We start from the raw sequence: 27,567 nt of genomic DNA on the forward strand, positions 1-27,567 counted from the left end.
CAGGAAGGGTCTGAGGCCAAGTCCTTGGCTCTGAGAAGGGGTGACATATGGGAGGAGCGGAGGACAAGGGCAGATACTTGGAAGGTTCTCAGGGTCAGGACTTGAGGGGAAGGAGAGATTCCAGGCAATGGGGCAAAGAACACACAGAAAGGCAGAAGGGAAGCTGATAAAGAGAAGGAAGCAAGGAAATGAGGCAGAGGCATGAGTAGTGAGGGGCCACTCCCAGGATTGCATAAAATATGGGGACAGAGTGATGCTGGAGTCTGCAGTGGTCCCTTGGATCAACCTCTAGGGTCACCATTCTTCAGAATGAGCTGGTGACCAGGCTCATCTGAGAGACCTGGGGCCTACACCTTCCCTGTCTAGAAGGTCTGGCACAGAAACAGGGCCACCAAATTCTCTAGGTCAAAGAGACAAGGATGCATCACGATGCTCTATTATCTACCAAGGTTGATCGGCTCCAGAATCAGGTAAAGCAGGTGTTACTTTGGGAAAGCCCAGAGAATTTGGCCATTCCAAACCAAGGGTGACTGGAGTTGAGGGGGTCATGTCAGTTCATAGACCCAGCCCCGGGGATCAGACCCAAGGCCTGTAGGGTTTGGAGGTGGGAGGTGGAGGCAAACCTCACCTATTTCACACCCACCATAAACACCTGCAATGGATCTGGGAGGCCTCTAAGAACTCTGCCCACTTTCTTGGTGAGTGAACAAGGAAGTCTTGGCTGGCAGAAGTCAAACAGTCACTCAAAGGCTGAGCAGGCCCAGGTTACGTCCCAGTTCTTGAGAAGAGAGGTGAAATCCAAGGGTTTGTCTCTAGGCCTAAAGAAGAATGACCTCGAACTGCCCCAACACAAGCCTGGGCCTGCCTCACCATCCCATGGGCCTTTCTGCTGGCTGCTGAATGAGGCCACATTTCCCTGGACCCAACATCCCAGCATCAGAAAAATGCAGGCTGTGGAATGGGGGATGGGCGGGCTGTAGGACCACACAGAGGGCTCTTGTCCTAGACTGAGAATGCTGCCCACTCTGACCACTGGCCTCCCTATTCAGTTGGCACATGAGGCTGATGGGTTAGGCTGGTGACTGCTTTGTGCACCCTCGACCCCACAGGTATTTTCATTGGAGAGAGGATCCTTTGCCTCCTCCAGCCAATTCCATCTCGTGGGATGAGGAAACCAAGGCACAGCCTGAGGAGGTGAGCAGAGGCAGAGCAGGTGGGGCTGAGACCCCTCCTAGCTGCTCAGATCCTCCCAAAAGTGTAGCTTCCTCAGGGTGGAAAAGGGCCATGAGGTTCAGAGCCTTGAGAGGCTGCTCAAGGAACAGGGCACTGACGTGCTATTGGATCCCCGTTTCTCGGCCGCAAAACTTCCTAATACCCCGAGAGCCTCAGGAGAAGCCTGGAGCAGAGACAAGGAGGAGGATGAGCTATGTGACCTTAGAGACTGGAGAGCTTGCTCCGTCCACCTTATTTCCTTCCTCTTGAAGTATCATCCCTCACATGCACCCCAATCTTGACTTCACAGGGCCTTGGCAGGTCTTGGGGAGCTCCAGTAGACCATGGCATCCACCAGAAAGGAGGGCATGTGGCTTGTGGGGAAGTAGAAGAGCTTCCAGCCTGGTGAGTATCATGTGTGGGGGTGGTAGGCAGTCCCGGCAGGCTCCAGGCGGTCCGTGACCAAGGACCGATTCATCATGCATATTTTCAAAATACTTCCAGTTATTCTGATGCCTGCTCAAGACAAGAAATCTACCGTGTATACCTCCACATCCCTCCTCTTCAATTCACAGGTCTAATACGGGAAGAAATTTTCTAAGAATTTCTACCCCTTGCCCACCTTTCCACCCCTAACCCATGCCCCAAACTAATCTGTCCAATTTCCCAAGAAGTATCTAAACTGTTACCGCAGGAACAACTGTTCCACACTAAGGCACGCCTGGGTCTGTTTCTGAGAATATCCAATACACCAATTGGATGTTTCTACAAACACTAGAAACCTAGGTACATGAAAACCAACTGGTCTAATGTTAATTTGCCATGAGTCCACTGATATCTTCCCTCTCTGGCTTTAGTTTCCTCCCTAAATAATGAGAATTTCAGGGAGACAGTGGTCCCCCGGTCTATCAAGCCTGGATCCTGAGGTCACCAGTTGGCCACACAGGGCCCTGGGGATGGAGCACACACCCTCACTGCTGGGGGCAGTCAGAGCCTGGAGGAAGGACCAGATATTGGAGGAGGCGCTAATGATGGACCCAGGCTCCTAGATGAAGGTTTGCTTCTCTCCCTAATGCCCACAGTTCACTCTCCTGAGCCAGGAACGTCTCCCCAGAGAGATCCTTGACCTCTGGGCAGGCCCAACTCCATGCCTCCTGAAAACCCCCCCAAAACATCTCAAGGTTTCTCATGCTGCTCTTAAAGTAACAGGGCTCAATCATAGCCAGCTTCGCCCCAAAGTGCTCCCTCTACAAGGCCAAGAGGCAGAGGGGCAAGGCCTTCAGAGGCCTTGGAACACAAACAAAAACAGTAAAATCTCAATGCCTACTGGGGTGGGATAAGGGGAGTCATGAAGTGCAGCGGCAGTTAGAGAGAGCAAACTTAAGATAATGATATTGTTTCTGTACAGATTTTTTTGAAATATTTTATATACATGTGTTTATCAGTTCCAAATCCTACCAAGTGTGTACAAGGCACCACTTGTGCTATCTCCTTCCCTCAGGTATTCAGTAGTCGGAGGTTGCCCATTTTCACCTCCCTACTCCTCTGTCCCCTCCCTCTCCTCTCCTGCTCTAGCCAACAGCCTAGTCATCTGTCAGCTGGGTTATTATGACTGTCCTCTAAGGAGCATCTTCTGCCTGAGGTTGCAGCTCCCCCACATTCAGAACCACTCTCTGTTCTGTAGCCAGTGGGCTCTCTAGAGGTTGATTTGATGATTTTAGTTCCTCTGATAAAATCCTTTCCATGGGGTTCTGTTGCCAACCGTATGATGGCTCCCAGCCTGTCCAGGGTCCATAGCTTTCATTAGCCCACACATGCCTACCTGCCCCTAGAGGATCCCACATCATAGGCCATCAAATGTTACTCACCCTGGGCCTAGGCTGACTCCATTTCCTCACCCAGAAAGCTTCCCTGCCCGACTTTGCCAGGTTGCCAGGTTCCCAAGTTCAGTTTGTCAACCCTCAGCTCAGATCTTTATCTCCCAGATCTCCCCCTGGTTCCGCTGACTACCAAGGCTACTGTGGCTAATTTAGGCATAACCATCATAAATGATGGCCATGACATCCTATATCTCTTGTCCCTTTCTCAGCTGTCAGACTTTTTAGATAAAGGGCCAAAGCTTCTTGAGCCTAGATGCATTTATTGTGCACTCACAGAAGTGCCCAAGAAGTATCAGTTGAACTGAGTCAAATGTTCTACCCCCACCCCAAGGGCTCCCCCCCCCCATATGATAGGGGAATATCATGGGGGTTGTGGATGTGGGCTCTGCAGCCAAATAATCCCAATTCCAATTCTGCCTCAGATACTTTCTGACCGTGAGCCCTCATCCATGGCAGAGATGGTGTGAAGCAAATTCTGCAGTTCTAGAGCCCATCCTGATACCCAAAACTTAGAAAAGTGTTTCCAACAAATGCCTGGAACAAAGTAAGAGAGAAGCATCTAGAAGGAAAAGGCTCTAAGTTTGAGAAGAAAAGAATCCCCTGTAAAGGCCCCCTCCCAAAGCACAGTAGCAAGAGGACCAAGGGATGGTCTCTGTCCCATGCCAGCTCCCAAGGGAGTCTGAGAAGGCCTCGAAGCTGTACTTGGAACTTGGAGTAGCCCCCCACCAAAAAGGGTCACCCAGCCCAGGATGCTGGAGAAGTTGACCACATGGCCCCTGTTTGGTCAGCCACTAATTGAGCCACTAATAGGCAAGGAGATGGGCAGCACTATTCACCAGACCCCAGAATCCAGGGCACAGTGCGACATGAGGGCAACACTGGCTGGGCCTGGGCCTGGGCCTGTGAGAGAGGACTCGGCTGCAGTTCCAAACTGAGTTTTTTGGTTGTTGTTGGGTTTTTTTTGTTTGTTTGTTTTTCTGGTTTTTTGTTTTGTTTTGCTTTTTAGGGCCGCACCCACGGCATATGGAGGTTCCCAGGCTAAGGGTTGAATAAGAGCTGCAACTGCTAGCCTACACCACAGCCACAGCAACACAGGATTTGAGCCACATCTGCAACACCACAGTTCATCGCAACACCTGGATCCTTAACCCACTGAGTGAGGCCAGGGATTGAACCCCATCCTCATGGATACCAGTCAGGTTCATTTCCACTGAGCCACGACAAGAACTCCCCAACTTAGTTTTTTGATTGAGTCATCACCAATGTGCCACATGATATAAGGAAGAAGAGTACAGAAGAGGAAATGGGGATGTGGTGGGTGTAGGGTGTCAGGGTATGTATGTTCTTTGAGTTTTGGAAGGCAGGGATGGTCCCACTCATTTTTCTATTCCTCAGTGCCTGGCACCCAGTAGGCAATAAACCCATTTTATTAAGTTCATAGACAGAGTTTGGGAAAATAGTGTGATTCATCTAAATATCATATAGGAGAGAGACAGAGACAGGTAGATAGGAATAATAAGTGGGAGAAATGAAGGGAAAACTTGAGAAGAGAAAGGAAATAGGAAATGATAGAAAAAAGAAAAGAAATGAGAAAACGAAAAATTCATGAATACTCACTTTCCAGAACCTGGTTGGGAGAGACACCCTTGAAAACCCAGGGTGGGAGAACTTAGGAAACAAGTCTGCATTAGACATGTGGTCAAGGTCTGAAAAAACAGGCATCAATTCCAAGACAATAGGCTTGAATATTAAAACCTCTCATGAATATTCTTAGTGAGCAGAAAAGATGTTTTTCTTACTCAGAGAAGAAATAAACAAATGCAAAAGAAATCTAGGTGGTACCTCTGTCCCCCACACGCTCCTTTACCCACCCCCTGGCTGCAGCAACGCTCTCTGTCTTGGTCACGTCCAGGAGCACCGTCTCCAGCCTGTCTGACGTCTGCTTCCTCAGCTGCTGGGCCCCCTGCTCCGTCAGACATGCAGCCAGGACCCTCAAGCCCCGCACGTCCAGCTGCCTGGCCAGCAGGTTCCCGAAGCCCGAGTCACAGCCCGTGATGAAGACATACTTGTCCCTCAGGTGGCTCACCACCTGCCTCTCCCGGTGCCAGCGCAGGAGGCAGTACAGGCCCACGAGGACCACCAGGTACAGCCAAGGCTACAGTCATACTGTTTCTAGCACCCTCTGCTGTGGAGTCCTCAGATGTCTTCCTGTTGGCCCTAGAGTCCCCTCTGATCTAGATCTTGTAGTTCAAACTGTCCATGATTATGTTAATCGCAGTAAATGTTTACTTCTGTGACATTCCAAATGATTGAATAAGTTAATGCTTTTTACAGTAGATTATAATATATTGTTCAGTGGCATAAATTTCCCCAAAGTCTCCATAATCTCATTTTTGTAATGAAGAAGGTGAACTAAGATGATGGGAACATACCTCCCATTCCAATTTGTACTCAGCCCAGGAATCTGCACGACTTGGTGCAAATGCTTCTCCACCGAGTCCATCCTCAGAACATCATGACAAGAGTGGAGGCAAAGAGTCGGGCTCTCGGGAGGCCCTGAGAAATCAAGGGAATTCCTGCCCAGCACACAGTAGGTGCTCAGTCAAGGGAAGCAGAAAACATAAGACTGGGGTCCAGAAGGGACTCCTACTCTCCTCCACTGGAGAGTGCGGGGAGGGTATCTGGGCTGGGGACCCCGGGGATGGCAGAACCTGGGGGGTGGTGACTCGAAAGGAGGGGACAGGAGTTCCCGTCGTGGCGCAGTGGTTAACGAATCCGACTAGGAACCATGAGGTTGCGGGTTCGATCCCTGTCCTTGCTCAGTGGGTTAACGATCTGGCGTTGCCATGAGCTGTGGTGTAGGTTGCAGACGCGGCTTGGATCCAGCGTTGCTGTGGCCCTGGTGTAGACTGGTGGCTACAGCTCCCATTCGACCCCTAGCCTGGGAACCTCCATATGCCGCAGGAGCGGCCCGAGAAATAGCAAAAAGACAAAAAAAAGAAAGAAAGAAAGAAAGGAGGGGACAGAGGGAGGGCCACAGAGAGGTGGCTGGTGAGGGAGAGGCCAGATGTCCTCAGGGAAGGGTCTGGGCCTGCCAGTCCCTTAGACACCTCTCCTCGACTGTCCATTCTTGAGTCTAGGCCTGTGACCTAAGGCCACTTGATGAACCCCAAAAAGACACGTTAGCCCCTCACTTCAGTGGAAGAGAGGATGACCCCACTTCCCTCTTCAAATCCTCCTCAGCTCACCCCACCACTCACCCCTTCACTTGCAGGAGATCATCTGACTCTTCCTCTCCTAGACACACACCCCTCTGCCCCCCCAAGGCCATGGCTCCAATCACTGGGTCTGGGTCAACTGTCAATGTTTATTTTAAGGAAAATTTAATCCGTGGAAACACGTGGTTTCAAGACAAAACAAAACCTGGTTTCTGTGTCCTCTCTCAGGAACCCCACTGAGAACACCACCTTCCAGCCAAGGTCTCCTGAGCTGGCACCCAGGCTGCTGTGTCAGGCTGGTGGCCACTCTCCACCCTCACCCCTGCCCACAGGAACCTTCAGGGGAGATGGGCCTTCACGTCCATGTCCATTTCTAGCTCACGGGAGGGAGAGACGGCCAGGGCCAGGGCACACCCAGAAGAGGCAGACTGGGACAAAGGGTAGAGGCTGATGTCCTCCCAGCTGCTCACGCCCTCCCCAAAGTGTGGATTGTTCAGAGTGGCAGGAAGGCCTAAGGTCCAGGGCCCTGAGAGGCTGGTAAGAAACAAGACACAGACGTGAGCTATTGGTCCCAGCTCCTCACCACAAAACTTGCTTCTTTATCCTAATATCCGCAGAGTCCTGAGTCATGTCCCCAGAGAAGCCTGGGGATGATGTGGGGAGGAGGTGGGATGGGTGTCCCTGGTGACATGAGAAGCCCTCTCCCCACTCTATTTCCCTCCCATGGATGCCTCCCCTCCCTAACACACCCAGCTCCCCCTACCATGCACCCCAGTTTGGGTTACAGGGCCTTAGCAGGCCTAGGGGCACCATAGTACATCATGAGATCCACGAGGAAGGTGGGCAAGTAGCTCATGGGGAGGTAGAAGAGCTTGGCGTCCCAGCCAGGTGAGTATCGGGTGCGGGGGTGGCAGGAGGTCAGGGCGTGCTCCATGCAGTCAGTCACCAAGGAGAGATCCTGACTGCAACTTGTCTCCAACGAGCGAACTGCTTTCTCACCTGTCCCAAATGAGAAAGAATCCAGATATAGTCCCACTTCCATCTCCAACTTATGTAGAAATATTTCTAAGAAGTCCTAAACCAACGCCCCTAATAGAATCCACCTAAATTCCCAAATTAATGCCCGAATTTTTATCCCAGGAACAACTATTTCGCACTAAGTGACTGCTGACTCTATTCCTGAGAGTATCTAGATTACATAAATTGCAGGTCTTCAAACACAATAAGACTAAAGACCTGAAAACCAGCTCTTCTAACACCAGCTTGCCATGAATACAGAGTCTTTCCTCTCTGGCTTCAGTTTCCTCCCCAAATAATGAAAGTTTCAGAGAGACAGTGGTCCCCAAGTCTACCCCCTGGATCCTTAGGTCACCGTTGACCACACAGGGCCCTGGGGATGGAGCTCATGTCCCCACTGTGGGGGGGAGTCAGAGCCTGGACAATGGATCTGAAACCAGAGGAGACCCTAATGATGGACCTAGGCTTCCAATAGGGTTTACTTCTCTCCCCAAAGTCCACAGCTCACTCACATAAGGCCAGGTATGTGTCCCCATAGAGATCCTTGATCTCTGGGCTGGCCTGATTCCATGCTGTCTTGTAGCCCTGAGAAATTGCCTCAGGTTTGGTTACATTGGTCTTGAAGAAACCGGGCTCAATCATAGCCACCTTCACCCCAAAGTAGGAGAGCTCCCTCCTGCAAGGACAGGCAGAGAGACAAGGACTTCAGAGTTCTTGCAAAACAAAACACATGAACACATTAAAAACCAGTAAGACACCAAAATGGGATGGCAGTGGGCTAATCAGGAACAATCTGAGAGATTGTTAAGTACATAAGCCAGAGGGAGAAATCTTATGATGATATTATTCTGGATAGAGCTTGACCATTTTTCCAAATATTTTACATACAGGTGCTTATATCTCGATATACTACCAGTTTGTGTTGTAAGGTACCACTTAAGTGCTATCTCTTCATATTCCCCTCACACCAGGCTTTGTATATTTTACTCCTCCATATTCCTCAATTTCCTTTTTCCCTTCTCCTAACCAGTCAACTCCCTGGCCATCTCTCAGTTGGCCTGTTGTAACTATCCCTTAAAAGCATCACCATATCCAGGATCATGCCCTGGCCCCAAACTCAGAGTCATATTGAGCCCTGCAATCCAGTAGCATCTCTCCACTGACATGATAAATTAATGCCCTCCATTAGTGGCTTCCATTGGGTTACACGGTCTATAAGAGCTCCTCCAACTAATATTATAGCAGTTATGTAGCCCAAACACTCTAAAGCCAAATTACATTGATGACAGTTCTGCCTTACTTTCCAATTGTGGGCCATCTTTCAGGGCAGAGTTAAGTTCATTCAAGCTCTATAGTCCTGGAGCCCATCCTGAGACCAAAAACATAGAAAGGACCTTTGCAATGAACGCCTGGCAAAAGCAAGAGAGAAAGTTTGGGGGGGAAAAAAGAGTTCTAGGAGTTCCCACTGTGGCTCAGTGGTTAACGAATCCGACTAGGAACCATGAGGTTGCAGGTTTGATCCCTGGCCTCGCTCAGTGGGTTAAGGATCCGGTGTTGCTATGAGCTGTGGTGTAGGTCACAGACGTGGCTCCCATCCCGCGTTGCTGTGGCTGTGGCATAGGCCTGCGGGTACAGCTCCGATTCAACCCCTAACCTGGGAACCTCCATATGCCACGTGTGCGGCCCTAGAGAAGACAAAATAAATAAATATTTTTTTTAAAAAAAGAGTTCTAAGTAAATGAGGAAAGGAGCACCCTGTAAAAGGACCATCAGAAGCACAGAAGCAGAAGGACCAAGGCAGGTCTTTGTCCCAGGACATACCTGAGGGAGTCTGAGAAGGCCTCAACGCCGTACTTGGACAGGCAGTAGCCGCCGCCAAAGAGGGACACCCGGCCCATGACACTGGAGACGTTGACCACACGGCCCCTGGTCTTCCTCACGAGGGGCAGCAGCTGCAGGGTCACGTCCACCATCCCCAACAGGTTCACATCCAGCATCACCATGAAGTCCTGTTTGGTCAGCCACTCATTGGGAGCAGAGATTACGGAGATGCCAGCGTTGTTCACCAGGCCCCAGAGTCCTGGGAAGAGTGAGGGCAAAGGACCACCCTGTGCTGGGCCCATGAGTGAGGACTCAGCCCTGGTTCCATGTCACCTGCCATCCAGTGGGGACCTCAGGAGGGAGGCTGCATGGGGAGCGGCTGGAACACATAACAACGTGCTGCCTGCGGGTGTGGGGAGTGCAGCCCCTGGGAGCTGTTGGAGACAGAAGGCAGCTTCCTCCTGACTCAGTCCTCACTGCCCAGCCCCTGCCTGGTGACAATGGGCAAGGACCCAGATTTCAGGAAGGCACAGCCTGAGGCTGAGGAAAGCTAGTGGGTCCATCGGCTGGAATTTGGGGGGTAAAGTCTGGGGTTCTCACAGCCCATGTTGGGGTTCTCACAGCAGACGTTAGGAACAGTCACCTACATTTTCAGATTTCCTGAAGCTTCAGTACTGAGAGCGGCACAGGTCGTATGAGGGAAAGAGACACACACAGACAGAGAGAGTGAGGAAGGGAGGGGAAGAGAAGAAGAAAAGAGGCGATGGTGAAAGACCAGAGCAAAACAGATGGGTCACATCTGGGTGCACATTGGTTGGGAAAAACGTTTCCGAAATCCGAGGTGTGGGGGAACAGGTTCACGGGGCTGGCACTGACCTCAGGGGACTGGCTTTGAAACACCTGCATCAATATTATGCAACATCCCTGTGGGAATCCAGGGAATCGGAAGGGGTAGGCTTTCAGGAGGCAGGGCTGCCTCTCTCAACCACACTCGCCCAAAATAGACTTTACACTTTGTCTCTGAAAATGCCACCCTCTCCTCCCACCCACATTGGAGGTCACTCTGGCCCCATCTCCTTTGGTTCACAGTTCACCCAGCTTCATGGAAATCTCTCTGCAAGAATCAGACAGGCAATAGCAAGGCCTTAAAGACTTACCAACCAACCAGCCCAGGGCAGAAGAGCAGGGTCAGGGAGTTTAGGGTTGGAGTGTTAGAATTCTTAACACACTGACTTGAATCCCTTCCCTACTCAGGAACACGTCTGCACTTGTAGGAATATACCTTCCCCCACCATATTTGATGCCAAAGACCCAATTCATAGACATGGTTAAAGTGAAGAGAACTGGGGAGAAATAAGGTTTCAGGACATCATTTATGTTGAATACGGTGAAGAGGACGTAGGAAACAATTACATGCAGACCATGAAGCACTTTTCACTAAGTAGTGCTACTCTGAAATACAGGAGAGTTTCTGTCATTATTTGTTACGTTTTGGGAGAAATTTTGCTGTGTGTACAACTGTTCACCTTCTTGCACTGGAAGAGCAGGATACATAAAATTATGTGCAAAATGTAATATCACATATGTCAAAATAATACCAGAATATAAATCTGGGTGGTGAGGTATTGGGTGACTTTTGGTTTTTTTTTTGTTTGTTTGTTTGGTTGTTTTTTTTTTTTTTTTGTCTTTTTGCTATTTCCGGGCCGCTCCTGCAGCATATGGAGGTTCCCAGGCGAGGGGTGGAATCGGAGCTGTAGCCACTGGCCTACGCTAGAGCCACAGCAATGCGGGATCTAAGCTGCGTCTGCAAACTACACCACAGCTCACGGCAACGCCAGATCGTTAACCCACTGAGCAAGGGCAGGGACCGAACCCGAAACCTCATGGTTCCTAGTCAGATTCGTTCACCACTGCGCCACAACGGGAACTTCTGATTTTTGTTTTTATTCACTCATTTTTACTTTTATGCAAAATGGTCATGTTTTACATTTATGCTCAGACTAAAATATAAAACTACTTAACTTCTCCCATAAAACACAGGTAAAATTTTCCGAAAACACACACAGTCAAAACACACAACTACACACAAAACACAAAGAAAAATAAAACATGAATGAGAGAGAGAGAGAGAGCGACCAACAACAGTTTTCTAACCTTCCTTAAACAGGTCCTGAGAGCTAAGTGTCATCAGCAAACATAGGTGACATTTAAACATGAAGACAGACAATCACAATTCACCACCATAACATGTGACAGTCTGAGAACCCAATTCAGCTGAAGCACTGAGGTGTTCCACCCTTGCAGCCTCCCAGCCAGAGACCCCTGCCCCAACCCTCCTCCAGAAAGTGGGCCCTGAGCACCCTGGGAGCACCCTGGTCACTCAGCATCAAGAAACCCAGACCTCCTGCTCAGACAGGAGGGGACACCAGGCAGGAGGTCTGCAAGGACACAGCCCCAGCAGGGAACACTCTCCCCAAACTGCAGAGCCCCACGGTCGGGAAGGGGGGCCCCGGGAGAGCAGGGGCTGGGCTGGGCAGCTTCGTGAGGGCAAGAACACAGGGAGGACCCCAAGGCCTGGAAAACACGCTGGGACTCTTCCCCGGGGAGCTGACAGGGGGGCTCCCCTTCACACAGACACAAGACTCGGACGTGAGACAGCTGGGTGGTACCTCTGTCTCCCCACACGCTCCTTCACCCACTCCTTGGCCGCAGCAACGCTCTCTGTCTTGGTCACGTCCAGGAGCACCGTCTCCAGCCTGTCTGACGTCTGCTTCCTCAGCTGCTGGGCCCCCTGCTCCGTCAGACATGCAGCCAGGACCCTCAAGCCCCGCACGTCCAGCTGCCTGGCCAGCAGGTTCCCGAAGCCCGAGTCACAGCCCGTGATGAAGACATACTTGTCCCTCAGGTGGCTCACCACCTGCCTCTCCCGGTGCCAGCGCAGGAGGTAGTACAGGCCCACGAGGACTGCCAGGTACAGCCACATGGCTTTGCAGGGGACAGAAACAGACAGGCTGGGGTAAGACTGGAGTTTGGCTGCTGCTCAAACAGGAGGACTTACGAACAGACAGGCTCTTGGTTGGCCGGTCAGCCTCAGGCTCTCTGGCAGGGAGTCCTCAGGTCTTTCCTGATCATCATTCTTGCTGAGCACCCTTGCTTCTGGTCAAACTTGCGTGTTACACCATTTCCAACAGATGACACTGCACGTTCATCCAACCCACTAGGCCACGTGCACTATTCCTGACGACCCTTTCCTGCCTTCCCACGCCTCCTGATTTCCCTCCCCCTCCGCTCTCCCCCCCACCCACACAATCCGCCCCCACCCCCCACCCCACCCCACCACTAACACAGACACCCTCTGGACCTTTATAACCTAGGATCCATGGCTCAGAACTACCTTCTCTCTTTTTCCTATTTAATTCTGTGACCAGGGTCTCTGAGAACTGGGGGTCCTTACAAAGGGAATACCCTTGGAATCAAGACACACGGGGCTTCCAAACCCAGCACGGCTACCAACCTGTGTGTGACCCTGGCAGCTGGCTTAGCCTCTGGGCCTGGCTTCCCCCTCGGGCTCAGCACACAGGATGCACTCCTGAAAGACTAAGTCCCCCTCCGCCCCTCCAGGACTAGGAGGAGAAGCCAAAAGAGAGCAAGGCCTCTCCCGACCCAGTCGCTCTCTGGGACACAAAGGTGTTCTGGCACCAGTGGGGGTGTCTGAGCTCAGAGGCAAAGAGCGGGGACGAGAAGGGAGTGGGGGACACAGGCAAGGCTGAGACTTCTCCCAGAGGCTGGGAGGGCTGATGGAAGGACTCACGCAAAGCTGGTCTGACAGGCGTTCCCCCTGCACTCTCCGAACATGCCCTCCCCACAGCCCTGGGGGCCCAGCTACACTGCCCTCTGCCTGCCCTCCCGTGCCAAGTTCCCGCCCTGCCCTGCCACCACCCCCAGAAGCCACACCACTCAGACACTGAGGAAAGACGGGCACAAAAGACTGGTTTGGACTGTGACAAAAGTTAATGGGAAATCCAAGTCCCCCAAAGTGGGGAGGGCTGGGAAGCCCAATCCCTGGGAAAAGGGGAGAGTTGAGTTCGTACCAGGGTGAAGCGGGTGAGGACGAGGGAGCTGCCCCCCCAGGAAGGCTCCAGAAGGGACTGGAGACAGGGGCTGTCACAGGGAGGGGAGGATGCCAGGCGCTCAAGGGGCTGGAACCATCAGGAGCCCTGAGCTGCGAGCAGGGCAGGGACATCAGGAGCCAGGTGCTCGGCGCTGGCCAGCGCCTCACTGTCCACACGTCTCACAGCTCCCACCTCCCACCGCTGAGGCAGCTCAGGCCAGAGGCCCTGGCAGCGAAGGAAGGAGAGGCTGCCCCGAGGAACCAGAGGCTCAAGTGCCCCTGGAACCCACCCCAGCAGCCGGAAAACACAGAGCCGGGCACAGACTCGGCCTCTCCTTGGAACTGTCACCTGCAGGAGCTCACTGTGGTCCTGAGAGTCTTTGTCCCTCAACGTGGCAGGTGGCCACAGCAATCGAGAGCCTGGTCCTGCAGAAGCCAGCCCGTCCCTGCCTCCTGGGGCTCGACCGGGACCCTCCCACAAGGGCTTCCACAGGGGGAGGAGGAAGAAGCCAAGGATGAAGGATGGTGCCTTGGACCTGGGACATGCACATCCTGGGCAAACAACCCCTGCTGACACATGAGGTCACGGTTTCTTTACTCAGAGAAACAGACCTTTTGCTGCTCCGAGACCACTAAGCCTGCAGCCATAACATCCCAAGGAGCCTTGCAGCACAACGTCCCAGCCCTCAGGCCACCGGCTTCCTCCTCCTGAAGCCTGCCTGACCTTAGAGTGAGGCTCGCGGGGCTCTCAGGGGTTTCAAACCGCATTCCAGGTGGGAACCAGCTTCCCGGGAAGGGAAGGTGTCGGGAGAGTCAGTGAGAGAGCAAAGCGGCCTGAGGCGACACTCACTCACCTGGGAGCTGCAAGGGCCTGAAGGAGACGTTCCGGGGAGGCGACCCTGTCAGGGAGACTCACTGACAAGAGTCCCCACAGGGACGTCCTGGGCGGGCAGCTCCCCCAGATTCCAGGGCAGCACCTGTGAGCCTCAGGCGGGCTGCTGAGGACGCGTGCGCCCTCTGCTGGCGCCCCGCAGCGTCTCAGCGGGACCACGGTCAGTCAAGAGGGCATCCCACACCCACTCCTTCCATCTTGCCAGCCTGGATGGGTCCTCTGACAGGGGGACCCGAAGGCAACAGGGGAGCAGCTACCAGGGGAGGAGGCGGCACTAACTGTGCACGCTTGTTTCCAGCCCGAGAGATATGCAGCCCTCCTACCGGGAGCGAGGTCCCAAAATGTACAGAAAAACGCTGCCTTCAGGTGCTGGCTGACTGTCTGGGGCTTGCAGGGTGTGAGAGCTGCAGTGGGGACTCACCGACCCTGTTCTCAGAAAGGACCAGGACACGCAACGGAAGCAGTGAGTAGAAAAACGTCCTTAGAGCAGCTGCATGCAGCCCCTTGGCATGGGTTCCAGCCCTGCACGTGTCCTTCAGACCAGAGATGGCTCCCTCCCCAAGGCAGGAAGCCTGGAGGAGGAGGAAGGGGGCTCTGCTGGGGGCCTGGGGGGAGGACTTGGGCTGGTTTGCAGGCCCTTCTTTTCCTTGCTCTGCACGTCTTGTTCTGCCTTGTCTGAGCTGGGGACCTTGAGTCACAGTCCACACTGTGTTCCATGGACACTATCTCAGTGCAGCCCTGACCCCGTAAGATCAGGGCTTTGGAACCTCCCAGTTCTTGACATTTGGGAGAGGATTCCTGGGTGTGCGTCCAAACCCTCAGAACATATACCACCAAGTTGTAAAGTGAATAAATGCTGGTTTATTTGATTCCAGTGTGTACTATGTCTGGGGCTTGCTGTGTGTGTATAAAAATAATTGAAAAATATGGAGACTTCAGTACAACCATGAAGTTCTAGCATGCATCTGAGTGGGTGATCTTTGAAGTGTTATGTTAGGGGAAAAATAATCAATAAAATTTTGGTTCCATGATAAACCAAGCACTGGTGTCCAGATCCTCTGTCAGGGCCCCCATTGAGGACACCCCTCTCCAGCCAAGGTCTACTGAGTTGGCGCCTACGCTGGTGGGGCAGGCTGCTTGTCACCTTCTAGTTCAACAGGTACCTTTGAGGCAGAACATTAACTCAGGTAGTCAGCTTAGGAGCTTGGGGTCCCATACATTCCTTTGATATGGATATTGATTAACCTTTGTGGCTTAAGGGCTCCAGGGAATAACACCTCCACAGGCCTTGTTTTATTATAGGAAATGTGCATTCCCCACAGACTATGTTTACTATAGGAAATGTGAATCTCTACCCACGCCTCAACTGATAGAAAAGGAATGAGAGGAAAGGTGACTTAATCTAAGGGAAGAAAAGGACAAAGAAACCATAAAACTCACGGGACATTTCCAACCCTAAACCCCCTATTAGACAAGGACCAATACAGGTAATTGAGCAAGGCCAATGGGAGAAAACCACATCTTTCTGGACCCCACATTGGTGCCCCTCCCACCTTTAAGAAATAAAAATCCCTATAGGACAATAAAGAAGGGGGTTCTTCTCCCCCCTCCCAGCAACCCTGGGAGCTATTTCCTTTCCTTTAATAAAGACTTTGCTTGCTTGTTGCCTGTGTGTTCACGGAGTTCATTCTTCAACTGCCATGAACAAGAACCGGGATGCCGGTACCAACATTCTAGTAACACTTTCATGGGAGAGAAGTTTCTACACACACACAAACCCTGTCCACATATGTTCTGTGGAAGACGGAAATTGGACACGTGAAAGACACATCTGAAGAGGTGGACAGGGACAGCGCAGAGGGGGCTGAAAACTCCCAAGAACCCACACCCTCCCCAAAAGTATGGATTTATCACAGTAGCACGGGGATCAGAAGGCACTGAGAGGAGTTCCCGTTGTGGCACAGAGGAAACAAATATGACTAGGAACCATGAGGTTGCGGATTTGATCCCTGGCCTTGCTCAGTGGGTTAAGGATCCGGCCTTACCAAGAGCTGCAGTGTAGGTCACAGACGCAGCTCAGATCCCAAGTTGCTGTGGCTGTGGCACAAGCCGTCAGTGGTAGCTCTAAGCAGCCCCCTAGCCTGGCAACTTCCGTTGCTGCAGGTGCGGCCCCAAAAAGCAAAAAAAAAAAAAAGAAGAAGAAGGCGGCACTGAGAGACCACTCAAGGAACAGGACACAGGTTATGCTATTAGCCCCTGTCACTCAGCCACAAAACGTGTTCCCTTCTCCCTAATATTCCCAGAGTCCTGAGTCATGTCCCCAGAGGAGCCTGGGGAGGAGGGGCATGGGTGTCCCCAGGGATGGGAGAAGCCCTCTCTCCACTCTGTTTCCCTCCCACTGATGCATCCCCGCCTCACACGGTCCCCAGCTCCCCCTGCCATGCACCTCAGTCTTGGGTTACAGGACCTTAGCAGGCCTAGGGGCACCATAGTACATCATGAGATCCACGAGGAAGGTGGGCAAGTAGCTCATGGGGAGGTAGAAGAGCTTGGCGTCCCAGCCAGGTGAGTATCGGGTGCGGGGGTGGCAGGAGGTCAGGGCGTGCTCCATGCAGTTGGTCACCAAAGACAGATTCCCAGACCACTGGGGCTTCAATAGGTCATATGTCTTCATGACTGTCCAGAAGAAGAAACCATCCAAACTATTTTCACTTCCCAACCCACGCACTTTCAGAGCAACCCGAAAGTTTCTGAAAATTGCTTGGTCCTCCAAAATCATATTCCAAATTGGAACCATGGTACACCGGGGGGCGGGGGGGCCCTAACGCTTAGCCCAGGACCTCACTCCACACTCAGCCTCCTCGGGATCTATCCTGGCAACATGTCCATGGCATAAACTGGAGGTGTCTACAAACACTAGGAATCTAGGCCCCTGGAAGAAAGCTGACTCTAACACCAGCTTGCCATGAGTCCACGGTGTCCTTCCTCTCGGGCTTCAGTATCCTCCCCAAATAATGAGAGTTTCGGAGAGACAGTGGTCCCCAAGTCGACCAAGCCTGGATCCTGAGGTCACCAGTTGGCCACACAGGGCCCTGGGGATGGAGCACATGCCCTCACTGTGGGGGGCAGTCAGAGCCTGGAGGAAGGACCTGAGATTGGACGAGGCGCTAATGACAGACCCTGGCTCCTAGACAAGGGTTTGCTCTTCTCCCCAGGGTCTACAGCTCACTCACAGTTAGCCATGAATGCGTCTCCATAGAGATCCTTGACCTCTGGGCTGGCCTGCTGCCATGCTGCCTGGAGGTTTCCATTAAACACCTCAGCGGCGGTCATATTGGTCATGAAGAAGCCAGGCTCGATCATAGCCACCTTCACCCCAAAGTAGGAGAGCTCCCTCCTGCAAGAAGACACAGGGACAAGGACGTCAGGGTCTTCCAAACCAAAACATGAAAAAATGGTAAAACGACAACACAGGGAATTCCCTGGGGGCCCAGCAGCTAAGGATCGAGCCTGGTCCCTGCTGTGTTGCGGCTTCAATCCATAGCCCTGGGCCCCCCAAAAATGAAAAAAGACACCAATATACGATTAAGGTGGAATAAGCTGGATATTCTGGGAGCTTGTTAAGGACAGAACCTGGGGGGAAAAAGCATGTGAGGACAGTCTTGCTGCCAGAGAGAGCTTGATTACTTTTCCAGTCATTGTACACATTCGTGCTTATCAGCTCTAAACCCCGGCAACCATGCTGCAAGGCACCACTCAAACGCTATCCCCTCAAATTCCCCTCATATCCAAACAGTCACCAGCTCTGCACATTGCATCTTGCCCAGGCTCCCCCATCCCTTCTGCTACACTAGCCACCCTCTGCCAACTGTCCTCCCAAGAGCATCCACCTGCCTGTGGACACAGCTCCCACACAATCAGAGCCACCTTCCTCCCTGCAGCCAGTGGACTATCTACCCCTGAGTTGATTAAGTAGCTCCCTTCATCAACCGCTTCATGGGAACACTCCCCACAGGCCGCCCAGCACCTAAATACCATCGCAGTGAAGCCCGTGGGAGGGCTGCACACCCAAGTGATATCAGCTCCAACTCTGCCTCCGACACTTTCTGATGTGGGCCCTCATCCCAGGCAGGAAGATGCGGAATCAAACTCTATGGGCCTGGGACCCACGTGGACACCCCAAACACAAAATGCTGCCTCCCAGTAGAGGCCCTACTCAGAGCAAGACAGAGGGAGCTCAAGGGAAGAGCCTCTAAATCTCTGATGACAAGACCCACGCAAAGGCCCCCAGAGGCACAGAAGCAGGAGGACCCAGGCGGGTCTCTGTCCCAGGACATACCTGAGGGAGTCTGAGAAGGCCTCAACGCCGTACTTGGACAGGCAGTAGCCGCCGCCAAAGAGGGACACCCGGCCCATGACACTGGAGACGTTGACCACACGGCCCCTGGTCTTCCTCACGAGGGGCAGCAGCTGCAGGGTCACGTCCACCATCCCCAACAGGTTCACATCCAGCATCACCATGAAGTCCTGTTTGGTCAGCCACTCATTGGGAGCCATGGGCGTGCAAATGCCAGCGTTGTTCACCAGGCCCCAGAGTCCTGGGAAGAGTGAGGGCAAAGGACCACCCTGTGCTGGGCCCATGAGTGAGGACTCAGCCCTGGTTCCATGTCACCTGCCATCCAGTGGGGACCTCAGGAGGGAGGCTGCATGGGGAGCGGCTGGAACACATAACAACGTGCTGCCTGCGGGTGTGGGGAGTGCAGCCCCTGGGAGCTGTTGGAGACAGAAGGCAGCTTCCTCCTGACTCAGTCCTCACTGCCCAGCCCCTGCCTGGTGACAATGGGCAAGGCCCCAGATTTCAGGAAGGCACGGCCTGAGGCTGAGGAAAGCTAGTGGGTCCATCGGCTGGAATTTGGGGGGTAAAGTCTGGGGTTCTCACAGCGGACGTTAGGAACAGTCACCTACATTTTCAGATTTCCTGAGGCTTCAGTACTGAGAGCGGCACAGGTCGTATGAGGGAAAGAGACACACACAGACAGAGAGAGTGAGGAAGGGAGGGGAAGAGAAGAAGAAAAGAGGCGATGGTGAAAGACCAGAGCAAAACAGATGGGTCACATCTGGGTGCACATTGGTTGGGAAAAACGTTTCCGAAATCCCAGGTGTGGGGGAACAGGTTCACGGGGCTGGCACTGACCTCAGGGGACTGGCTTTGAAACACCTGCATCAATATTGTGCAAGGTTCCCACAGCATCTGGGGTGTTCCAATGGGTATGCCTTCATGGGTAGGGAAGGCGGTCTCTTTTACTCCACACCCTCGGACACAGATTTCAACCCATACCCCAGAAAATTCCACCCATTCCTCCCACCTACAGGGGAGGCACCTGTTGCCCCGTCTCCTAAGGGAAGACCCATCCAGCTTCAGGGAAACCTCTCTGCAAGATTCAGACACAATCCCAAGGTTTTAAAAAAGACTTAATAACCACCAGACACAGGGCAGCAGGACAGGTATGGGGGATGCTGGGGCAGGGGTGCCGGAAGAATTGACACAGGGAGTTGACTCGCTCCCCTGCTCAGTAACAGGCCCGCCCTTGTAGGAAGTATATTCTCCAACTATTTGTCATGAAAGACACAATCAACGCACATGGTTATAGGGGAGAGAATTGGGTAGAAAAGACGTTTAGCAAGACATCATCTATGCTGACTATGATGATTGAAAGGTAGGAAACAATTACACTCATACGATGGGGTGCTTTTTGGTAAGTGATGCTGTTGTAAAGCATACTATATGCTCAGTCATAGCTTACTACGTTTTTGAAGAAATTTGTATTGTGTCATGAAATTGCACATTTTCTTTAGTGGAAAGAACAGAATACCAGTTATGTGCAAAATATAATACCATGTATGCAAAGTGTTAACAGTGCTTATCTCTGGGTGGTAAGATTTTGAGAGTTTGGCTTTAATCCCCGTACTTCCTGAGTTTCCAAACTGATGATGTGGTACATCTACACTTACACAATAGAAATTAAAGTTCTTGCCTTCCCAATAAAACACAGGCACAATTGTAGTTTAAGAAAAAAAAAAAGAGAGAGCAGAAGAAAAAGAAAAACAGAAAACTAAGAGAGAGAACTAACTAGAGAGACAGAAGAAACGAACCATTGTAGTTTTCTGATTTTCCTCAGACAGGTCCTGAGAGCTCAGTGTCATCGCCAAAAATGGATGACATCGCCAAAAATAGGTGACATTTAAACCAGAGTAGGGACAAATACGGGCCCCAGAAAAAACCTGCCAAGTGCTGAGAACACAGCCCAGCTCCAAAGCCACCCCCTACCCCCGCCACCCGTGCAGCCTCCCAGCCAGAGACCCCGGCCCCAGCCCTCCTCCAGAAAGTGGGCCCTGAGCACCCTGGGAGCACCCTGGTCACTCAGCGTCAAGAAACCCAGACCTCCTGCTCAGACAGGAGGGGACACCAGGCAGGAGGTCTGCAAGGACACAGCCCCAGCAGGGAACACTCTCCCCAAACTGCAGAGCCCCACGGTCGGGAGGGGGGTCCCGGGAGGGCAGGGGCTGGGCTGGGCAGCTGCGTGAGGGCAAGAACACAGGGAGGACCCCAAGGCCTGGAAAACACGCTGGGACTCTTCCCCGGGGAGCTGACAGGGGGGCTCCCCTTCACACAGACACAAGACTCGGACGTGAGACAGCTGGGTGGTACCTCTGTCCCCCACACGCTCCTTCACCCACTCCTTGGCCGCAGCAACGCTCTCTGTCTTGGTCACGTCCAGGAGCACCGTCTCCAGCCTGTCTGACGTCTGCTTCCTCAGCTGCTGGGCCCCCTGCTCCGTCAGACATGCAGCCAGGACCCTCAAGCCCCGCACGTCCAGCTGCCTGGCCAGCAGGTTCCCGAAGCCCGAGTCACAGCCCGTGATGAAGACATACTTGTCCCTCAGGTGGCTCACCACCTGCCTCTCCCGGTGCCAGCGCAGGAGGTAGTACAGGCCCACGAGGACCGCCAGGTACAGCCACATGGCTTTGCAGGGGACAGAAACAGACAGGCTGGGGTAAGACTGGAGTTTGGCTGCTGCTCAAACAGGAGGACTTACGAACAGACAGGCTCTTGGTTGGCCGGTCAGCCTCAGGCTCTCTGGCAGGGAGTCCTCAGGTCTTTCCTGATCATCATTCTTGCTGAGCACCCTTGCTTCTGGTCAAACTTGCGTGTTACACCATTTCCAACAGATGACACTGCACGTTCATCCAACCCACTAGGCCACGTGCACTATTCCTGACGACCCTTTCCTGCCTTCCCACGCCTCCTGATTTCCCTCCCCCTCCGCTCTCCCCCCACCCACACAATCCGCCCCCACCCCCCACCCCACCCCACCACTAACACAGACACCCTCTGGACCTTTATAACCTAGGATCCATGGCTCAGAACTACCTTCTCTCTTTTTCCTATTTAATTCTGTGACCAGGGTCTCTGAGAACTGGGGGTCCTTACAAAGGGAATACCCTTGGAATCAAGACACACGGGGCTTCCAAACCCAGCTCGGCTACCAACCTGTGTGTGACCCTGGCAGCTGGCTTAGCCTCTGGGCCTGGCTTCCCCCTCGGGCTCAGCACACAGGATGCACTCCTGAAAGACTAAGTCCCCCTCCGCCCCTCCAGGACTAGGAGGAGAAGCCAAAAGAGAGCAAGGCCTCTCCCGACCCAGTCGCTCTCTGGGACACAAAGGTGTTCTGGCACCAGTGGGGGTGTCTGAGCTCAGAGGCAAAGAGCGGGGACGAGAAGGGAGTGGGGGACACAGGCAAGGCTGAGACTTCTCCCAGAGGCTGGGAGGGCTGATGGAAGGACTCACGCAAAGCTGGTCTGACAGGCGTTCCCCCTGCACTCTCCGAACATGCCCTCCCCACAGCCCTGGGGGCCCAGCTACACTGCCCTCTGCCTGCCCATCTGTGCCGAGTTCCTGCCTTGCCCTCCACCACCCCCAGAAGCCACACCACTCAGACACTGAGGAAAGACGGGCACAAAAGACTGGTTTGGACTGTGACAAAAGTTAATGGGAAATCCAAGTCCCCCAAAGTGGGGAGGGCTGGGAAGCCCAATCCCTGGGAAAAGGGGAGAGTTGAGTTCGTACCAGGGTGAAGCGGGCGAGGACGAGGGAGCTGCCCCCCCAGGGAGGCTCCAGAAGGGACTGGAGACAGGGGCTGTCACAGGGAGGGGAGGATGCCAGGCGCTCAAGGGGCTGGAACCATCAGGGGCCCCGAGCTGCGAGCGGGGCAGGGACATCAGGAGCCAGGTGCTCGGCGCTGGCCAGCGCCTCACTGTCCACACGTCTCACAGCTCCCACCTCCCACCGCTGAGGCAGCTCAGGCCAGAGGCCCTGGCAGCGAAGGAAGGAGAGGCTGCCCCGAGGAACCAGAGGCTCAAGTGCCCCTGGAACCCACCCCAGCAGCCGGAAAACACAGAGCCGGGCACAGACTCGGCCTCTCCTTGGAACTGTCACCTGCAGGAGCTCACTGTGGTCCTGAGAGTCTTTGTCCCTCAACGTGGCAGGTGGCCACAGCAATCGAGAGCCTGGTCCTGCAGAAGCCAGCCCGTCCCTGCCTCCTGGGGCTCGACCGGGACCCTCCCACAAGGGCTTCCACAGGGGGAGGAGGAAGAAGCCAAGGATGAAGGATGGTGCCCTGGACATGCACATCCTGGGCAAACACAACCCCTGCTGACACATGAGGTCGCGGTTTCTTTACTCAGAGAAACAGACCTTTTGCTGCTCCGAGACCACTAAGCCTGCAGCCATAACATCCCAAGGAGCCTTGCAGCACAACGTCCCAGCCCTCAGGCCACCGGCTTCCTCCTCCTGAAGCCTGACCTTAGAGTGAGGCTCGCGGGGCTCTCAGGGGTTTCAAACCGCATTTAGGTGGGAACCAGCTTCCCGGGAAGGGAAGGTGTCGGGAGAGTCAGTGAGAGAGCAAAGCGGCCTGAGGCGACACTCACTCACCTGGGAGCTGCAAGGGCCTGACGGAGACGTTCCGGGGAGGCGACCCTGTCAGGGAGACTCACTGACAAGAGTCCCCACAGGACGTCCTGGGCGGGCAGCTCCCCCAGATTCCAAGGCAATACCTGGGAGCCTCATGTGAGGTGGAGCTGACACACATACCCCCTGGCATAGCCCAAGAGAATCTCAGCGGGACCACTGTCCAGAATCAGGCCATCCCCCAGCCATTTCCTTGTCTCCATCCACGTTGAGTCCTCTGAAGAAAGAGAGGCTTAGTCGCAAGTGGGGTTGCTGGAAGGGGCAGAGAGTGAAGGAGAATTGTGCAAGTTTGTTTTCACTCCTACATATATACTCCCTAAATTGTAGGGTGGAGACCCTAAAATGTAGAGACACACCAGTGCCTTCAAGTGTTGAATATCTGACACTTGGAGGACAAGAAGATTGGGGATGGGTGTTCACTGACCCTACTCAACTCACCAAGGACCAGGATGGCGAAGGGAAGGAGTTGAGGGCCAGGAAGACCAAGGGGAGATTCCTTGTGGCCATTCTTTGGACCCCAATGGCATGGGTTTCAGCCTCTGCACACGTACATCAGACCAGACCTGACACCCTCCCCAAGGCAGGAAGCCTGGAGGAGGAGGAAGGGGGCTCTGCTGGGGGTCTGGGGGGAGGACTTGGGCTGGTTTGCAGGCCCTTCTTTTTCAGTGTATTTCTTATTCTGCCTTGTCTGAGCTGGGGACCTTGAGTCATAGTTCACACTGCGGGCCAAGCAACTCATATTAGTGCAGCACCCAACCTTCTGTAGGATGAGCAAGGAGGGCCAGGAGTTGGTTACCTCACAGTTGTCTGACATTCTGGGGATTCCTGGGGGTGAGTCTAAGCCTCCTAAAGGGTCCTCCTAAAATACCTGGCCAAGGCTATAAAGTCAATTAGTGACCCTTTATTTTCTTTCAGTTGCTTGGTATGTCTGGCTCTATGCTTGTGTGTGTGTGTGTGTGTGTGTGTAATAATATAAAAATCTGGTCTCTTCAAGTCAGGTTTTGCATTTAAGAGGAGGAGATGGATTGACCTTGAGTGGCTGACACTACAGCCTTGAAGGATTCAGAGACCCTTGAGGATTGTCCCGCTCATTTCCGTCTCCTCAGTGCGCCCATGTTGGGCACCAAGCATTCACTACAGGTTTGTGTTTCAGCATCACAGCAACACCTGACCTCACTCTCTTTTTGCTTGAAAATGGTGAGCCCTTCTACAACCTAAGGCTCCCTTAAAGATTCCATACCCTTGATTTCGAACTGAAGGAGAAAAACGAAGACACCTGGTGAGGTCCCTCCCATTCCAATTTGTACTCAGCCCAGGAATCTGCAAGACTTGGTGCAAATGCTTCTCCACCGAGTCCATCCTCAGAACATCATGACAAGAGTGGAGGCAAAGAGTCAGGCTCTCGGGAGGCCCTGAGAAATCAAGGGAATTCCTGCCCAGCACACAGTAGGTGCTCAGTCAAGGGAAGCAGAAAACATAAGACTGGGGTCCAGAAGGGACTCCTACTCTCCTCCACTGGAGAGTGCGGGGAGGGTATCTGGGCTGGGGACCCCGGGGATGGCAGAACCTGGGGGGTGGTGACTCGAAAGGAGGGGACAGGAGTTCCCGTCGTGGCGCAGTGGTTAACGAATCCGACTAGGAACCATGAGGTTGTGGGTTCGATCCCTGTCCTTGCTCAGTGGGTTAACGATCTGGCGTTGCCATGAGCTGTGGTGTAGGTTGCAGACGCGGCTTGGATCCAGCGTTGCTGTGGCCCTGGTGTAGACTGGTGGCTACAGCTCCCATTCGACCCCTAGCCTGGGAACCTCCATATGCCGCAGGAGCGGCCCGAGAAATAGCAAAAAGACAAAAAAAAAGAAAGAAAGAAAGAAAGGAGGGGACAGAGGGAGGGCCACAGAGAGGTGGCTGGTGAGGGAGAGGCCAGATGTCCTCAGGGAAGGGTCTGGGCCTGCCAGTCCCTTAGACACCTCTCCTCGACTGTCCATTCTTGAGTCTAGGCCTGTGACCTAAGGCCACTTGATGAACCCCAAAAAGACACGTTAGCCCCTCACTTCAGTGGAAGAGAGGATGACCCCACTTCCCTCTTCAAATCCTCCTCAGCTCACCCCACCACTCACCCCTTCACTTGCAGGAGATCATCTGACTCTTCCTCTCCTAGACACACACCCCTCTGCCCCCCCAAGGCCATGGCTCCAATCACTGGGTCTGGGTCAACTGTCAATGTTTATTTTAAGGAAAATTTAATCCGTGGAAACACGTGGTTTCAAGACAAAACAAAACCTGGTTTCTGTGTCCTCTCTCAGGAACCCCACTGAGAACACCGCCTTCCAGCCAAGGTCTCCTGAGCTGGCACCCAGGCTGCTGTGTTAGGCTGGTGGCCACTCTCCACCCTCACCCCTGCCCACAGGAACCTTCAGGGGAGATGGGCCTTCACGTCCATGTCCATTTCTAGCTCACGGGAGGGAGAGACGGCCAGGGCCAGGGCACACCCAGAAGAGGCAGACTGGGACAAAGGGTAGGGGCTGATGTCCTCCCAGCTGCTCACGCCCTCCCCAAAGTGTGGATTGTTCAGAGTGGCAGGAAGGCCTAAGGTCCAGGGCCCTGAGAGGCTGGTAAGAAACAAGACACAGACGTGAGCTATTGGTCCCAGCTCCTCACCACAAAACTTGCTTCTTTTTTTTTTTGTCTTTTTGCTATTTCTTTGGGCCGCTCCCACAGCATATGGAGGTTCCCAGGCTAGGGGTCGAATTGGAGCTGTAGCCCCTGGCCTACGCCAGAGCCACAGCAACGCAGGATCCGAGCTACATCTGCAACCTACACCACAGCTCACAGCAACACCGGATCGTTAACCCACTGAGCAAGGGCAGGGACCGAACCTGCAACCTCATGGTTCCTAGTCGGATTCGTTAACCACTGCGCCACAACAGGACCTCCAAAACTTGCTTCTTTATCCTAATATCCCCAGAGTCCTGAGTCATGTCCCCAGAGAAGCCTGGGGACGATGTGGGGAGGAGGTGGGATGGGTGTCCCTGGTGACATGAGAAGCCCTCTCCCCACTCTATTTCCCTCCCATGGATGCCTCCCCTCCCTAACACACCCAGCTCTCTACTATGTCCTCTAGTGTCTGGTTATGAAAAACAAGGAATGTCACTCACAATCTGGTTCTACAAGTATTAAGTATCAGTCACTGCATTGCTCACCTACAATATATCCTGAAAGGTATTCAGAGTAAAGATCAGGATGAGGGATCTGCTGTGAGAAAAGAGCAAAACGGGCCCTTAGATAGTTAGATATACTTCAGGAGAAATTCTTTATGACTGTTGAATCTTGCATTTTTCCATATTTGGGAAAGCCCTAAAATCATTAACTGAGATATCTGTTCCTTGTGACTAGAAGCAACCTTCTGGTGAGATGTATGTTTGCTTGAACCCAGAGGAAGAAATGTTAAGATGAGGGTATTGTTCTATAAAGAGTTTGAATATTTTTTCCAAATATTTTGCAAACTTACACTTCTTAGCACTAAATCCTACCAGTTGTAGAGCAAGTAACACTTAAGCTATTGCCTCTAATTCCCCTCACGTTCAAGAAGAAAAAGGCGATGGTGAAAGACCAGAGCAAAACAGATGGGTCACATCTGGGTGCACATCGGTTGGGAAAAATGTTTCTGAAATCCCAGGTGTGAGGGAACAGGTTCACAGGGCTGGCACTGACCTCAGGGGACTGACTTTGAAACACCTGCTTCAATATTGAGCAATGTCCCTGGGGGAATCTGTGGAATCCTAAGGGATAACCTTCACGAAGAGGCAAGGATGCTCTTCTTTTCTCCTTTCCAAACTTAGCAAATATTTCACCCTCTACCCCAGAGAAATCCACCCTTTCCTCCTACCCACACAGGAGCACAGTCTGGCCCCATGCTCCTGGGTTCACAGTTCATTCAGCTTGGGAAAACCCTCTTTGCAAGACTGAAAAACACAATCCCAATTACTGAACTCATCAACCTACAGACTTCAGGGCCACAGGAAAGGGGTCAGAGGAGTCAGAGGGGTCAGGGGCTGGGGAAAGGATTGACACAAACAGTAGTGTCCATCCCCTTCTTGGTAGGTAATATGCCCACCCTTGTAGGAAGCATATTCTCCCAACATATTTGGCATGACACACCCAAACAATATACATGGTAATATTATTGTAAAATACAGGGAATAAAGCAAATATTTTTTAATAACTGTAAATGGAATGTAAGCTTGAAAAACTGTATTTTAAAATTTTTAAAGGCAAAAACAATCAAAAAAACAACCAACAAGAAAATGTGCACAGTTTTAGACAAGAACATTGGGTAAAAAGAAGTTTTTACCAAAACATCATTTATCTTCAACACGATGAATAAAATT

At 52.8% G+C, this 27,567-nt stretch overlaps 1 protein-coding gene and 1 pseudogene across 1 annotated transcript; both read right to left on the minus strand.

Annotated features, from left to right (window-relative positions):
• Positions 1–1,516: 1,516 nt before the first annotated feature.
• On the minus strand, positions 1,517–6,940 carry LOC125130388 (retinol dehydrogenase 16-like; annotated as a pseudogene).
• On the minus strand, positions 6,440–23,158 carry LOC125130976 (retinol dehydrogenase 16-like). Its single transcript, XM_047786970.1, is given in 9 exon segments — positions 6,440–7,309; positions 7,840–8,003; positions 9,149–9,407; positions 11,818–11,827; positions 11,829–12,133; positions 17,385–17,548; positions 18,491–18,749; positions 20,861–21,175; positions 23,144–23,158. Coding segments are annotated over 8 exon segments (1,692 nt in total). The 5' UTR covers positions 21,174–21,175; positions 23,144–23,158; the 3' UTR covers positions 6,440–7,091.
• Between the last annotated feature and the right edge of the window lie 4,409 nt (positions 23,159–27,567).

Source organism: Phacochoerus africanus, chromosome 7, assembly GCF_016906955.1.
Source record: "Phacochoerus africanus isolate WHEZ1 chromosome 7, ROS_Pafr_v1, whole genome shotgun sequence".
Taxonomy (NCBI): Eukaryota; Metazoa; Chordata; class Mammalia; order Artiodactyla; family Suidae; genus Phacochoerus; species Phacochoerus africanus.